Raw genomic sequence first — 12,990 nt, 5'->3', positions numbered from 1 at the left:
GGAAAGCAGAATGTTCAGTGTAGAAAACCATAGATATTAAACAAGAGGGACTGAAAGCCCCAAAGTCGCTCACCTGAGATAAAAAGAAATGACCTGTTCTTTGCAGCCCAAGATATCAATGGAACGAATGTTCTAACCAAGTATCATGAAGAATGAACAACAAAATTAATGGTCCCTTGGCGGCCATGTTTTTTTAACAGACCTGAACCATTTTTTAACTATTCCAAGATATGTCCAAATTTCATGAAGATTGGGTAAAAAATGAGTTTTCTAGACTGTTCACATGTTGTCACTATACATATAAAGAAAACTGCCCCACTCCCTGGCGGCCATGTTTTTTCACTGATCACGACCATTTTCAAACTCGTCCGAGACATCCACATAACTAATGTTTTGACAAAATTTCATGATGATTAGGCAAAACATGTGACTTCTTGAGTGTTCACAAGCTTTTTTTACTAAATAAATATAAGGAAAAAGACCCCCCCCCCCCCCTGGCGGCCATGATTTTTTACCGATCCAAACCATTATCGAACTCAACTGTCCTATCCAGGTGTGGTAGTGCGGTCTCCTTCGCTTACGTAAATGAACCGGTCACAGGACGGTTACAAGTCATGTAACTTTGTAAGAACTTATGTAATGCGGAAATATTTATTTGACAAACTCTTATTTCCGGTCAGGATGAATATACTGACTGGTTGTACTTCAATTAACTAAAGGCGTTCAGTCATGGATGCCAAAATGCACTCAAAGAATTTATTTATAAGTGAAAACCAAGGCAGCTTTAACAAAAATAACAAATTGAAGAACAATGACAGAAAATTAAGAACAGGTACAAGCCAAGTCTAAAGAATCTAAGTATCATTACAAAAATCAACAACATACAGCAAATACCTTAATGAATGTAAAAAGAAGTTCAAAATCTGTCCAAAAAAACTGATATAAATATAAGTTACTGTTAGTCTAGAAAGTGCTTCAAAAATCTAGTTTACAAAATAGGTCTAATTTAATCTAAAGAACAATATTTATGGAGATTAGGAAACTTCAGTGAATCAAATGTAAAAATAAGAAAAATTTATTACAGTTATTGAAATAGAATAGTCTTTCTAATTTAGAAAATGCCAAATAAAAATAATCTTAATAATAAGAATAATTTAGAAAATAATGCCAAAATGTCTTGATGCTGGTTTTAAAATTTAATTTAGAGTTTAATTAATTCCAAATTCCAACCTTTTTCAAGATCTGTTAACTTTTCAAGAAAGCATAAAGAGGTGTTTAAATCAGCCAAAACAGCTTATTGTATACAGTTCAGAAGAGATAATGGCAGAGTAGTCAATTTTCCCTCAGAACAGTGCATTTATCAATGATCAATATCTTCCCAAATTCCAGAGTACAACTAAAAATAGATTACTGAACCAGGTTAAACAAGGGAGAGAAATACTGCATAAATACTGCAAAATCATGTACATGTTGTCTTTTTTTCAGTTATCTCTTAGTTGAAAGGCTTATCATAAGTGTTAATGACTAAAACAGTTATGTTAACTATGAAAATTCTGTGTTATGAAAAATTACATAACACAGTTAATGTCACATAATATTGACTTAATAAAACCAAACTTTACTGCACAGGAAACCAATGTTCTGACCAAATCTCATGAAGATTGAGCAAACTAGAAAGTTAACAAGATTTTACTATAGCCATATAAGGAAAATACCCCGCCTCTTGGCAGCCATGTTTTTCAAGCCAAGGTTACCATTTTTGAACTCATCCAAGATATCATTGGGACAAATCATCTGAGCATGAAGATTGGAAAATAAATGTGGCCTCTAGAGTGTTAACAAGGTTTTACTATAGCCATATAAGGATAAATGCCCCGCCCCCTGACGGCCATGTTTTTCAACCACAAACATCATTATCGAGATCGTCCAAGATATCATTGGGATAAAATCTTCTGACCAAGTTTTATGAGGATCGGACAATAAATGTGGCCTCTAGAGTATTAACAAGATTTTGCTATAGCGATATATAGCCATATAAGGAAAAATGCCCCGTCCCTTGGCAGCCATGTTTTTCAAGCAAACGTAACCATTTTCGAACTCATCCAAGATATCATTGAAACCAATCTTCTGACCAAATTTCATGAAGATTGGACAATAAATGTGGCCTCTAGAGAGTGAACAAGGCAAATGTTGACAACACACAACGCACGACGGACAAAAGGCGTTCACAAAAGCTCACCATGAGCATGTTGTGCTCAGGTGAGTTAAAAAACAACAAAAGGGACTTACTGTCTTTAAGAAAATAATTCATAGAGACATACTATCTATACAACAAGAAATGTGTTTGTCAAAAACACAATGCCCCCTATTGCGCCGCTTTGAAATAAAATTTCAATATATCATTTGGTAGGTTTACAAATTATCTGCCTTTTAAAGCTTATCACTTCCCTTGGATTGTATTTTTTGACTTTTGTCCTTGAAGAATTACCTTGACCTTTCACCACTCAAAATGTGCAGCTTCATGAGATACACATGCATGCCAAATATCAAGTTGCTATCTTCAAAATTCAAAAAGTTATGAAAAAACTTTAACGAAGATTAAAGTTTGGGTTAAAGTTTTGGGACACACACAATGAATGAATGACAGACAGACAGACAGGCCAAAAACAATATACCCCCGATCTTTCGATCCCGGGGCATAAAAAACTGCTAAAATTATCTATATTTTAACAACTAATGCTCACATCATATATAGTCTGTTTAGCATGCTACGGAATAATCTTAAATAATAACTGATAGAAAAGTCTTCAAAACATTACTATAATTGGACAATGATTGTTACAACAAGAGCTGTCACCATTGGATGACGTATGCCTCCTATAAACTCTTGGTAGAAGTTATGAGCTTTTTTCGAAGCCTAAACGCAGATTTCGAAACCTAAATGCGGACCCTAAGTTCAAGGTCAAGGTCACAGGAGTCAAAATTTTTGTGCGTATAGAAAGGCCTTGTCCATATACTCATGCATACCAAATATGAAATTGCTATCTGAAGCGACATAGAAGTTATGAGCATTTTTCGAAATCTAAACGCAAAGTGTGATGGACAGACAGACGGACAGACGGTCTGATCACTATATGCCCTCCTTCGGGGGCATAAAAATGTCTTAGAATATCAAAATAAATCAGAAAGCCACATAAACTAGAGACAGGACACCATGCTAAATCCTTGAAATGCACTAAGTGACCCCCTGACCTAGTTTTTGACCCAGCATGACCCATTTTCGAACTTGACCTAGATATTGTCTAGATACAACTTCTGACCAAGTTTGGTAAAGATCGGATTAAAACTATTTGAATTAGAGAGCGGACACGAAAAGTGTGACAGACTGACGGACAGTGCGAAAACTTTATACCCCCTTTTCTTCGAAAGGGGGCATAACAACTGTGGAAGCACACTTGAAATGATATAAAACAAGATCCCAACATGCATAGATAAATCATCATCATCTTCACTAAGGCACTATAAACTGTGACACTATAAAATTCGCAAACTGTTCTCAATGACTTTTAATTATTTTCAAAGAAGCAACGCTTTGTTAGTATGTGAGTCGGACACAGGTGCAAATCACTTTGTTTGGCCTTGGGATCTCAATAATTTGAGTCGCATTCTGAGAAAACTGGGCATAATGCATGTGCGTAAAGTGTCGTCCTAGAATAGCATGTGCAGTCCGCACAGGCTTATCAGGGACGACACTTTCCGCCTTTATTGGATTTTTGCAAAGAATAGACTCCATTTAAACGAAAAATGTCATAAAAGCGGAAAGTATCGTCCCTGATTGGCCTGTGCGGACTGCTCAGGCTAATCTGGGAAAACACTTTATGCACATGCATTATGCCCAGTTTTCTCAGAACACGACTCATTTAAAACCATTTTCAGAGGCCATATGCTTTGGTAGTGCGCGAAAATAAGACACAGGCTACACGCAGGGTGTTAATATGGATTAGCTACTGCAAGAAACACAAAAGCTACACCTAATCTGGGTTTTTATATACTCCACTATTATACATACTGGTGTCTGAAAACATAAATGTTTAAGTGCACTATATCGAATTATTCATGAAAGTAACAACTGTTATGTGAGAAACATTTGGGCACAACAGTGTCATACATAAAACAAATAATTTGTTTATGCAAAAATGAGACCAAGTGTTATTACAATCCTAATTTATCAATAAGAAAGGTTATGCCAAAAATATAATTTTTTTATTAGAATTATACTAGAGTTTTAATGTTAGGTCATGGTTTTAGCAAAATAATTCCTTGGCTGTTTGTAAAGATGCTGGAATATTGTACCACTGGTTTATTCCACTAACTGGATGTTACAATAGACCTTAAAGATCATGTTATAGCGATATGAAGACTACAGCAATCAGACACTGTTTGTAACTGACACAATGTTTTTTCAGTGTATGAAAGCTGTAAGGTGTGTAAGAATAGACCCACTCACAAGACTATTTACCTGTCAAGATTTTGACCAAAAAATATGATTCCACAAATTTAAGATCCAATGAATATGCAAGATTTTGCAAACCCATACAATGTGATTTCAATGAAAATTAAATGAAACAAATGTAGGCTATATTATCTGAACAATGTTAGATTATAAGACTGTATCATTTAATGTTATTAACTGCAGATGTTCTTATATATTGACACGCATTTACATATGCATATATGTTCATTAGATTTTAATATTAAGCATGGAGAAAATCTATAAATACACTATTGTTACTCGAGCTACTCATGCTGGGTAAACAATTACCGTGGTGCCAGCTCTCGAACACTCAAACACATCCACAAAGAGTGAACACTTACGTAGCTCCCATGCGCTTAAGATCCTGCGCAAAGGCAAGGTTCAGTTCTGCACGAGTTTTTGGTGCTGGTGGCGCGACATCCCGCGGTGTTCGTTTCTCCCTACAACATGAAATATTAAATGTAAGTATTTAGATTTTACTGTCTTACATTTTTTGAAGAAATATTTATTGTATACATTGCTTTTTCTTATTAATGCCGAAATGATGGATAATATATCACATTCCTGGAAATGTCAACAACATTTTGACTGCTTTTAACACACTTGACAGTAGAAAGGAATATGTGTCAGTCGTTCTAATCAAAATAGTAAAATTGTAAAAGGAACATCTACCTTACATGTGAAGATAATTGTTGTTGTTTTGGATAACAAGGATCATTTAATATCTCCATGATATTAACAATCATTAAGGTATAGTTTAACGTCCGGTAAATTCTCTATTTGATCTCAAGATTATAGTGATATAAATGCCTTTACATTAATGATAAACTGACAAAAACACGTTAAACTTAAGTAAGCATGCTTTATGTTAACATAACATTGTGAATGAACAATACCCTTATTGCGATGCAATAGATGTTAACTAGTCATGTAATGATTAACCCTTTCAGTGCGGGAACCGAATTTTGAAGGCCTTTGCAAACAGTTCGGATCCAGATGAGACGCCACAGAACGTGGCGTCTCATCTGGATCCAAACTGTTTGCTATTCTGATAGTATTTTTTGAAAAAAAATTCGAAGAAATGCTAACTGTAGATATTCAGCAGACGACATTTTAGCAGACGATAAATTTCCCAGCATGCAAAGGGTTAAACAATAACTCAAATCAAGTTCAGGACAAGCTAAACTTCAGAGATCAAAATAATTGTAAGTTTTGCTTTAACAAAAACTCAAATCAAGTTTTATAGGGAAAGCTAAGCGTCAGTCAAACACATCTGTTTATGAAATGATTGAACAATAACTCAAATCAAGTTTAGGGCAAGCTTAGCTTCAGTGAACACTATTGTTGTATGCAATGATTTATCAAACTCAAATCAAGTTAAGGGAAAGCTAAGCCTCAGCAAAACACATCTGTTTATGAAATGATTGAACAATAACTCATCATTTTATCAAGTTTAGTGCAAGCTTAGCTTCAGTGAACAAAATTGTAGAAAGTAATGATTTATCAAAATCAAATCAAGTTTAGGAAAACGCTAAGCCTCAGTAAGACACATGTGTTTATGAAATGATTGAACAATAACTCAAATCAATTTTAGGGAAAGCTAAGCCTTAGTAAACAACATTGTTAAGAAATGATTAAACGTTCAAAATCTAAATATTTACACCATGATTGTCTTTGCAAAACAAAGACAACTTAACAGTGTCTTAAAGTTCTTATGGTGAATGATGGAAAAAGTTCATATTTATTGGAAATGTCTGGAAAAAAAATGTATAAAAACCATAGTAAGGCTAATTAGTATTATTTTTCTAACACACTATTGCTATTGAATGCATGAACAGTTAAATGCTTCAACATTAAAAACAACAAGTGCACAAACAATATCAGCAACTGGTAAAAGGAAACCAGTTCAATCCAATTGAAACCAGTGTAAACTTGTTCAGTCTCCCAACAAACAAGAAATAACAGCTAACCAGGTATCAAATTTACTTTTTAAACTTATAAAACAAAAATGATCAAAATGATTTTTATTGATAAAATAAACAACAGTCCAAACGCAAAATAGTCAAGGGATATATAGAGGATATTTCACGAGTGATCATAAAACTAATATTTTCAAGAGTGGCGCATCTTATAATAGAATTAACACGTAAACATTAATTGACAGACAATACACTGTTCTACAACAGTAAAACCAGTCAACTGTCACAAAACATCTTATAGTATTTCATATGCTCAAAAATGATGAAGCAAACTGTCAAACAAAGCTATCTTGGTCAGCTGTGGATATCTTCTCAAAACGGAGTGAAAAGCCATGATTGCAAACCTATTCCTAACGTTGCAATAACTTTTAATTGGTAATTAAACAAAGTGACCAAGCAATACATTCATTAAATCACATTTTCTATTCAAATGCTCTTTTGTTACATCTTATCTTTTTTAGTTTGGTATACAATATGCAAAACAACCTTATTGGTTGTATCCCATCATTTTGTTGCATAGCGATTTACTGTTTAGTGTTTTGACTGAAAATCCCAAAGGTCAAATGCAATGAAAAAAGTTTTCAAAACTTGCTTCATCTGAGTTATGTGTTAGTTCTTTCACACAGTACCTAATGAAGTCAATTCTAGATTGTTATTTGTTTTCAGAACTTCCAGAATAAACTGGGTCACTAAGGAAATCACACTTTTTTGGAAATGCTATCCTACAAGAGGCAAAGATGGGTTTGTTGTTTAAAGGGAGCTGAACTACTCACCAAAATGTGGAATAGAAATCTTTCGATTCCCTGCAGAGTTTGAAAAAAGAATTGTTAAATTCAAAATTTATTTTATATGCACCCTTACCTGAGGGCACTTAAATTAGGTACAGGGAGTCCATAGGTAGAATGCAAGCATAGAAATGGATGTCTTAAATACAGAAAGGAGTTACCCACAATATTGTCAAGAAAGCCAAATGCAATAAACAAACCTTTACATTAATTTGATTAACAAAATATTCCTGATAAATCTGTCATATGTAAAAATTATCCCTTCTTACTCGACTCTGTAGGGAGCAGGTGTGGGTGTTGGGTAATTGTCATGTTCCTGTTCATCACGCCTTGGAATGGACTTGGAATATGCTGCAGGCTCTCTTGTGTCTCTATACGGGTCCTCCCTGCGAATGTCCCTGCTGTATGGGTCATCCCTTGCAGATTCACGGTAAGGTTCTTCCCTACGCGTGTCACGATATGGGTCGTCCCTGCGTGTATCTCTGTATGGGTCGTCCCTGCGTGTATCTCTGTATGGGTCCTCCCTCCTATACGGGTCCTCTCTACGGGTGTCTCTTAAGGGCTCTTCTCTTCTGCTATATGGGTCGTCCCTGCGGGTATCCCGGTATGGGTCATCTCTGCGTGGGTCATCTCTACGTGGATCATCACGTCTGGCATCAAGGTATGGTACTCGCTCCTATTATTATTAACATTAGGTAGTGTTGCAAAAAGAATCTGTAATGCATTATTCTGGAAAAATAGAGGTGTACAAACAAAGACAGGTATAGACGTCACTTTGATGTTAAATACATATTTGCTACAAAAAGACTGTTTGAATGGGTGAAACAATCAAAACAGTAATTTTACAGATATTTGATTCCTTCAGTTCACATTTATTCAATAAATATTACAAGATCCTTTGAGAGCCAAAGGGGCTTATCAACCTTCTTTGCATGCCTTTATACAACCATTTGGCACTAAGAACCATCATCCAAAACAGGAACACAAATCTTACGCTTGTTCTGAGGATCTGGTCTTCCCTGAAGCCTCCACCAGGAGCGTTCACCTCGTCAACAAGCTGTGGCGACGGCATCCAGCCGTTGTAAAATCGAGGATTATAGTTGGGGACTGGTCCATTCCATTCATTTCTTAAATTGACAAAGAATGGCTCATTTGTAATCAATGTCTTTTCATAAAACCAAAATATTACCTATACATTTGTGTGTGTTACGACTTTTCCTTTTAGAGTCAAGCAGGCTACTTAACATATAAGCAATAGAGCTCTTCGACTCTTAAAGGACAAGTGATGTTTGAAAAAAATGAATTACCTTATATTTATTACATAGAAAATCATTTGGGGTCATTCTAAATATAAACTAACCAGCATACTGATTTAAATGTTCAAGTTACATGTCCCTGTGACCTTGACCTTTGATGTGATTACCACAATTTTACTAGGTGCTTTTCTTTCAACCCAAGTAACCTAACTAACCACTTGACTTCAGGATCGTAAATCAAATTGCTCTTAAATTTCTGGGTGGAAACAAATATCCCCTTACAAGCCCTTATGACCTTGACCTTTGACCTGTTGATCTCAAAATCAGTATGCATCGGTTTTTTTCTCCCAAGTTACCAGTAACCAGTATAAAACTTTAGATAATTTTAGGTCAAAGCACTCTGTTAATATCACAAAGAGACCCATTTCTAGATAAAGGCTCATATGAATTTTGACCTGGTGACTTCAAAATCAGATTGTTTCTTCTTTTTCTCCCATGTAACCACTATTCCAATTTACATGATCGCACATAAAAGTGTTCTCAAAAATAATACTGAAACGAATTTCCTCTTACACAACCATGAGACATTAATCTTTGACCTGATGACCTTTCAAAGGTGGCATAACTGAATCCTATTTTATGTCTGTTTGATCAGTACTCAGATGCATGTCATTGAACATGCTTACTGAATAGAAATGCCATTTTGAAATGGAAAGCATTTTTACAGATTATCTAAAAAAGGAACATGCATAAAGAGTATATTACAAATATGTCAACAAGTTTGCCTGGAAAAATCTAAAAATAAACATTAATAATTTATATTCCCCACAATCCTTAAAAAGGGGGCTACAAATGTCTGTATCCCATTAATGTGTGGGTATGTCATACTTGACCAGTGTCCAGGGCCTGCCAAGTCTGGTCCACAGTTCAAGCTCCTTAGACGTCAAGCAATTGGTGAGGAGTTGTTTTGCCTCTGGTAGAAGTAACGGTGCCACAGCCTCCACACCGAGGTCACGACCTCCATGAATCGGGTCACGACTTGCCTCGTAGATGAGGCTCAGAGGGGTAAACAGGAAGTGCACAAGCTCGGGAGCGTTTGGGTCGTGAATGTGGGCCTTCAGTTTAGCCTGAAATAACATGTATATATATTTTCAAATTCATATGAGTTCATAATTGCCAAATAAAAGGTAGGAATTTGGCTAAGGCTTTGACATTTCAAGAACACAATTCTGGTTGCCCAAGATACAAGAGCTCATGACAGCACACTTGATTATTCAAACATCTTTGTTACTAGCCTTGGTTTACATAATGCAACTAAATAGGATTATCTGTAGCAGGTGTAAACCAATGGATTTAAATATTTAACACATTTTTTGTCCAGTACGAAACTGATCTTTTGTAATTTCTCTAGCATAAGATACCATTAGGTCTATGACACACAAATGAAATCCAAATAGGACAAAGTTTTTCAATGAAAAATTAAATAGAGCAAAATACGTCCATTTCCTATTATTTACTTGATGCAACCAAAAATAATTTTGTTGTGGAAACTGCGTTATGAGTTATGGTTGTACTTCATCAACTAATATTTAAGCATTGTTGATAGAATATAGCTATGGTAATTCATAAATTAAGGTATTCATTCCTAGAATATTGTATCCCAAAAAAGTCTTGTTTTTTTTTAAAAACAATTTTATGGTCAACACCTTTGAATAACCAATGAGCTGCCAGTTGAATGTTAAACAAATAGGATCTTTGCTAGTTTATTCAAAGAAGCAGTTTGTTGTCTGCATAGTATAAATGTGTAAATCAACTCAAGAGTAGGTGTGAATGAGGTTTCAGCTAGTTTTGTAAAGACCAAAAAAAACAGAGGAGATTTTTGTCACATCAGTACAGAAAAAAATAGGGAAAAAAGAAATACAGTCATGGTGAGTAAAAAAAATGACTTACATATTTACTGAGAAATTACTGTAATTTGGCTAAATGCAGGTTAAAGTTATGGAAACATTTGATGTTATAACCATGAAAACATTCCTCATTTGTGTGAAGTTTAAGTTCAATATCTGTAGCAGATAAAGAGATACAAACTTGTTCTTTCAACAAACTTCAACTTGAATGATTGATTATATGTAACAATAAAGAGAAACAAACATGTTATTTAGAGATACAAACATGTTCTTTTAACAAGATTCAACTTAAATTATTGAATATCTGTAGCAGATGAAGAGATACAAACTTGTTCTTTCAATAAACTTCAACTTAAATTATTGAATATCTGTAGCAGATGAAGAGATACAAACTTGTTCTTTCAATAAACTTCAACTTAAATTATTGAATATCTGTAGCAGATGAAGAGATACAAACTTGTTTTTTCAATAAACTTCAACTTAAATTATTGAATATCTGTAGCAGATGAAGAGATACAAACTTGTTCTTTCAATAAACTTCAACTTAAAATATTGAATTATTGAATATCTGTAGATTAACTTGCTTTGAGTAAACTTAAAATTGAAAGAAACAAGAGCTGTCAGAGGACAGCGCGCTTGACTATTCAAGTGCTTGACAGTTTAACGTAAGCCGTGATAGGGAAATTGTTCAATAATTTATTAGACGATCTTTCAAAATTAAAAAAAGGAAAAAAAAAAATTTTTTTTTTTTTTTTGGGGGGGGGGGGGGGGGGGGGGGGGGTAAAGTTGAGGTGAGAGGGGGGTATGATGTGGGGTGTGGTCATTTATTAGACGATCTTTCAAAAATAAAAAAAGGAAAAAAAAAATGGGGCGGGGCATAGGGGGGGGGGGGGGGCAGGGATTCTGGGTTGGGGCGTGGGGTATTGTTTGGGTGGAATCCATTGTGGTATTCAGGTAAGTGTTGTTTTGTCAATGTATTAATAAAATCTGATCATAAATAAAGAAGTTATGGCAATTTAAGCAAAATGTTCAATTATCTAAGAATAAAAGGGGCCATAATTCTGTCAAAATGCTTGATACAGTTGTCTGCTCTTGTTTATAGGTTGGGGTCATATTGGTAAACAAGTATGCAAAATATAAAAGCAATATGTCAAGGGACATAGGAAATATTTGGGGTAGTACGCAAACTTTAACATAGATTTATCAATAATATGTATATTCTTAGTATAAAAGGGGCAATAATTCTGTCAAAATGCTTGATACAGTTGTCTGCTCTTGTTTATAGGTTGGGGTCATGATGGTAAACAAGTATGCAAAATATGAAAGCAATATGTCAAGGGACATTGAAAATATTTGGGGTAGTACGCAAACTTTAACATTTGCACGCAAACGGACACGGGAACGGATACGGATACAGGAACGGCAACGCGGGAGTGAGTAGGATAGCTCCACTATATATATTTCATATATAATAGTCGAGCTAAAAAAATACATATATGTATTTGTTAACCTACCAGCAAATTGAAGGCAAACTTGAATTTCTGGAAGATGTCTACAAAGTCGTCTGCTGGCGGAGGCCTGGCTCTCATCGTTAGCATGCCATCTGAAACACAAGTTATACATCTTGCAAAAATGGGCCTTGCGGCAAATGTAGCCAGCATAGCTCCTGAACAGTCTGCACATTGGTACAGTCTGGTCAGGCGATTCCCTGTCAAGTCAAGCAAGATTTCAGGTGTATAAGCAGACATCCTGATCAGACTACGTGTCTATAGCTAGACTGACTACATATGGCATAAGGCCCATTTTTGCATGACCAAGGTCTTGCTTTTAGACAAGAGTCTGTCTTAATGACAAATACCCCAAAATGCCGTAATCTAAATCGAGTTGTAGTAATATTATAGAAATTCAATATTTTAAAAGTGTACTGAAAGTAACATATGAACCACTTCATAAGGAACAATTCATAGTCGTTAAAAGTTTATGAATAAGTAGTCAGGCCTGTTTGAATCTATGGACAAAAAGACAAACAGTCGTCCTGAGTGAATCCAGTAAAATGCGAAAATCATACAATAACAACATGAAGTCATCTTTTGTTCACCTCCGCTAATGGCTTTCTTCTTCTTGCCCCCACCTCTCTCATTACGTCTTCGCTCCAGTTCCTTGTAAGCCTCAGCCGCTTGCTGCAGGCGGGACACAAACTTCTCTATGTCGTCAAAACAGTTGTTCAGTAATTGCTGAAAGGGCAGGTATAACAATCATGAAGTGCTTGCAAGTTACTTCACAAACATCACCAAAACAGTTTATTATTATAAAAATTATTAAAATTATAATGATAACAATGACATTTTAATTGTTTGCTAAGAACAATGGCTATGTATCAACATTTATCAACATTAACATACATCAATTGTAAAACTGACCACACCTATATAGTACAAGAGGGCCTGAAAGGCCCAAAGTCGCTCACCTGAGATAACAAGATATTATTGGGACAAATCTTCTGACCAAGTTTCACGAAGATCGGAAAAT

At 35.2% G+C, this 12,990-nt stretch overlaps 1 protein-coding gene across 9 annotated transcripts in view; it reads right to left on the bottom strand.

The window, feature by feature from the left end:
• The window catches only part of LOC127853232 (epidermal growth factor receptor kinase substrate 8-like), a 127,717-nt gene that overhangs the window by 39,288 nt on the left and 75,439 nt on the right, over positions 1 to 12,990 (bottom strand). For 8 of the 9 annotated variants that reach the window (XM_052387546.1, XM_052387542.1, XM_052387551.1 and 5 more), the window contains 7 exons: positions 12,560 to 12,695; positions 11,976 to 12,064; positions 9,443 to 9,681; positions 8,293 to 8,425; positions 7,568 to 7,974; positions 7,287 to 7,316; positions 4,876 to 4,974 (listed from right to left, as the gene is read on the bottom strand). In XM_052387546.1, the coding sequence (XP_052243506.1) occupies positions 4,876 to 4,974; positions 7,287 to 7,316; positions 7,568 to 7,974; positions 8,293 to 8,425; positions 9,443 to 9,681; positions 11,976 to 12,064; positions 12,560 to 12,695 (1,133 nt within the window). The remainder of the gene's footprint in view (positions 1 to 4,875; positions 4,975 to 7,286; positions 7,317 to 7,567; positions 7,975 to 8,292; positions 8,426 to 9,442; positions 9,682 to 11,975; positions 12,065 to 12,559; positions 12,696 to 12,990) is intronic. The other variant, XM_052387548.1, reaches the window with a different exon arrangement.

This window comes from Dreissena polymorpha, chromosome 12 (assembly GCF_020536995.1).
Source record: "Dreissena polymorpha isolate Duluth1 chromosome 12, UMN_Dpol_1.0, whole genome shotgun sequence".
Classification (NCBI taxonomy): Eukaryota; Metazoa; Mollusca; class Bivalvia; order Myida; family Dreissenidae; genus Dreissena; species Dreissena polymorpha.
The sequence above is the reverse complement of the archived record's forward strand: the minus strand, read 5'-3'. Positions and strand labels throughout refer to the sequence as shown.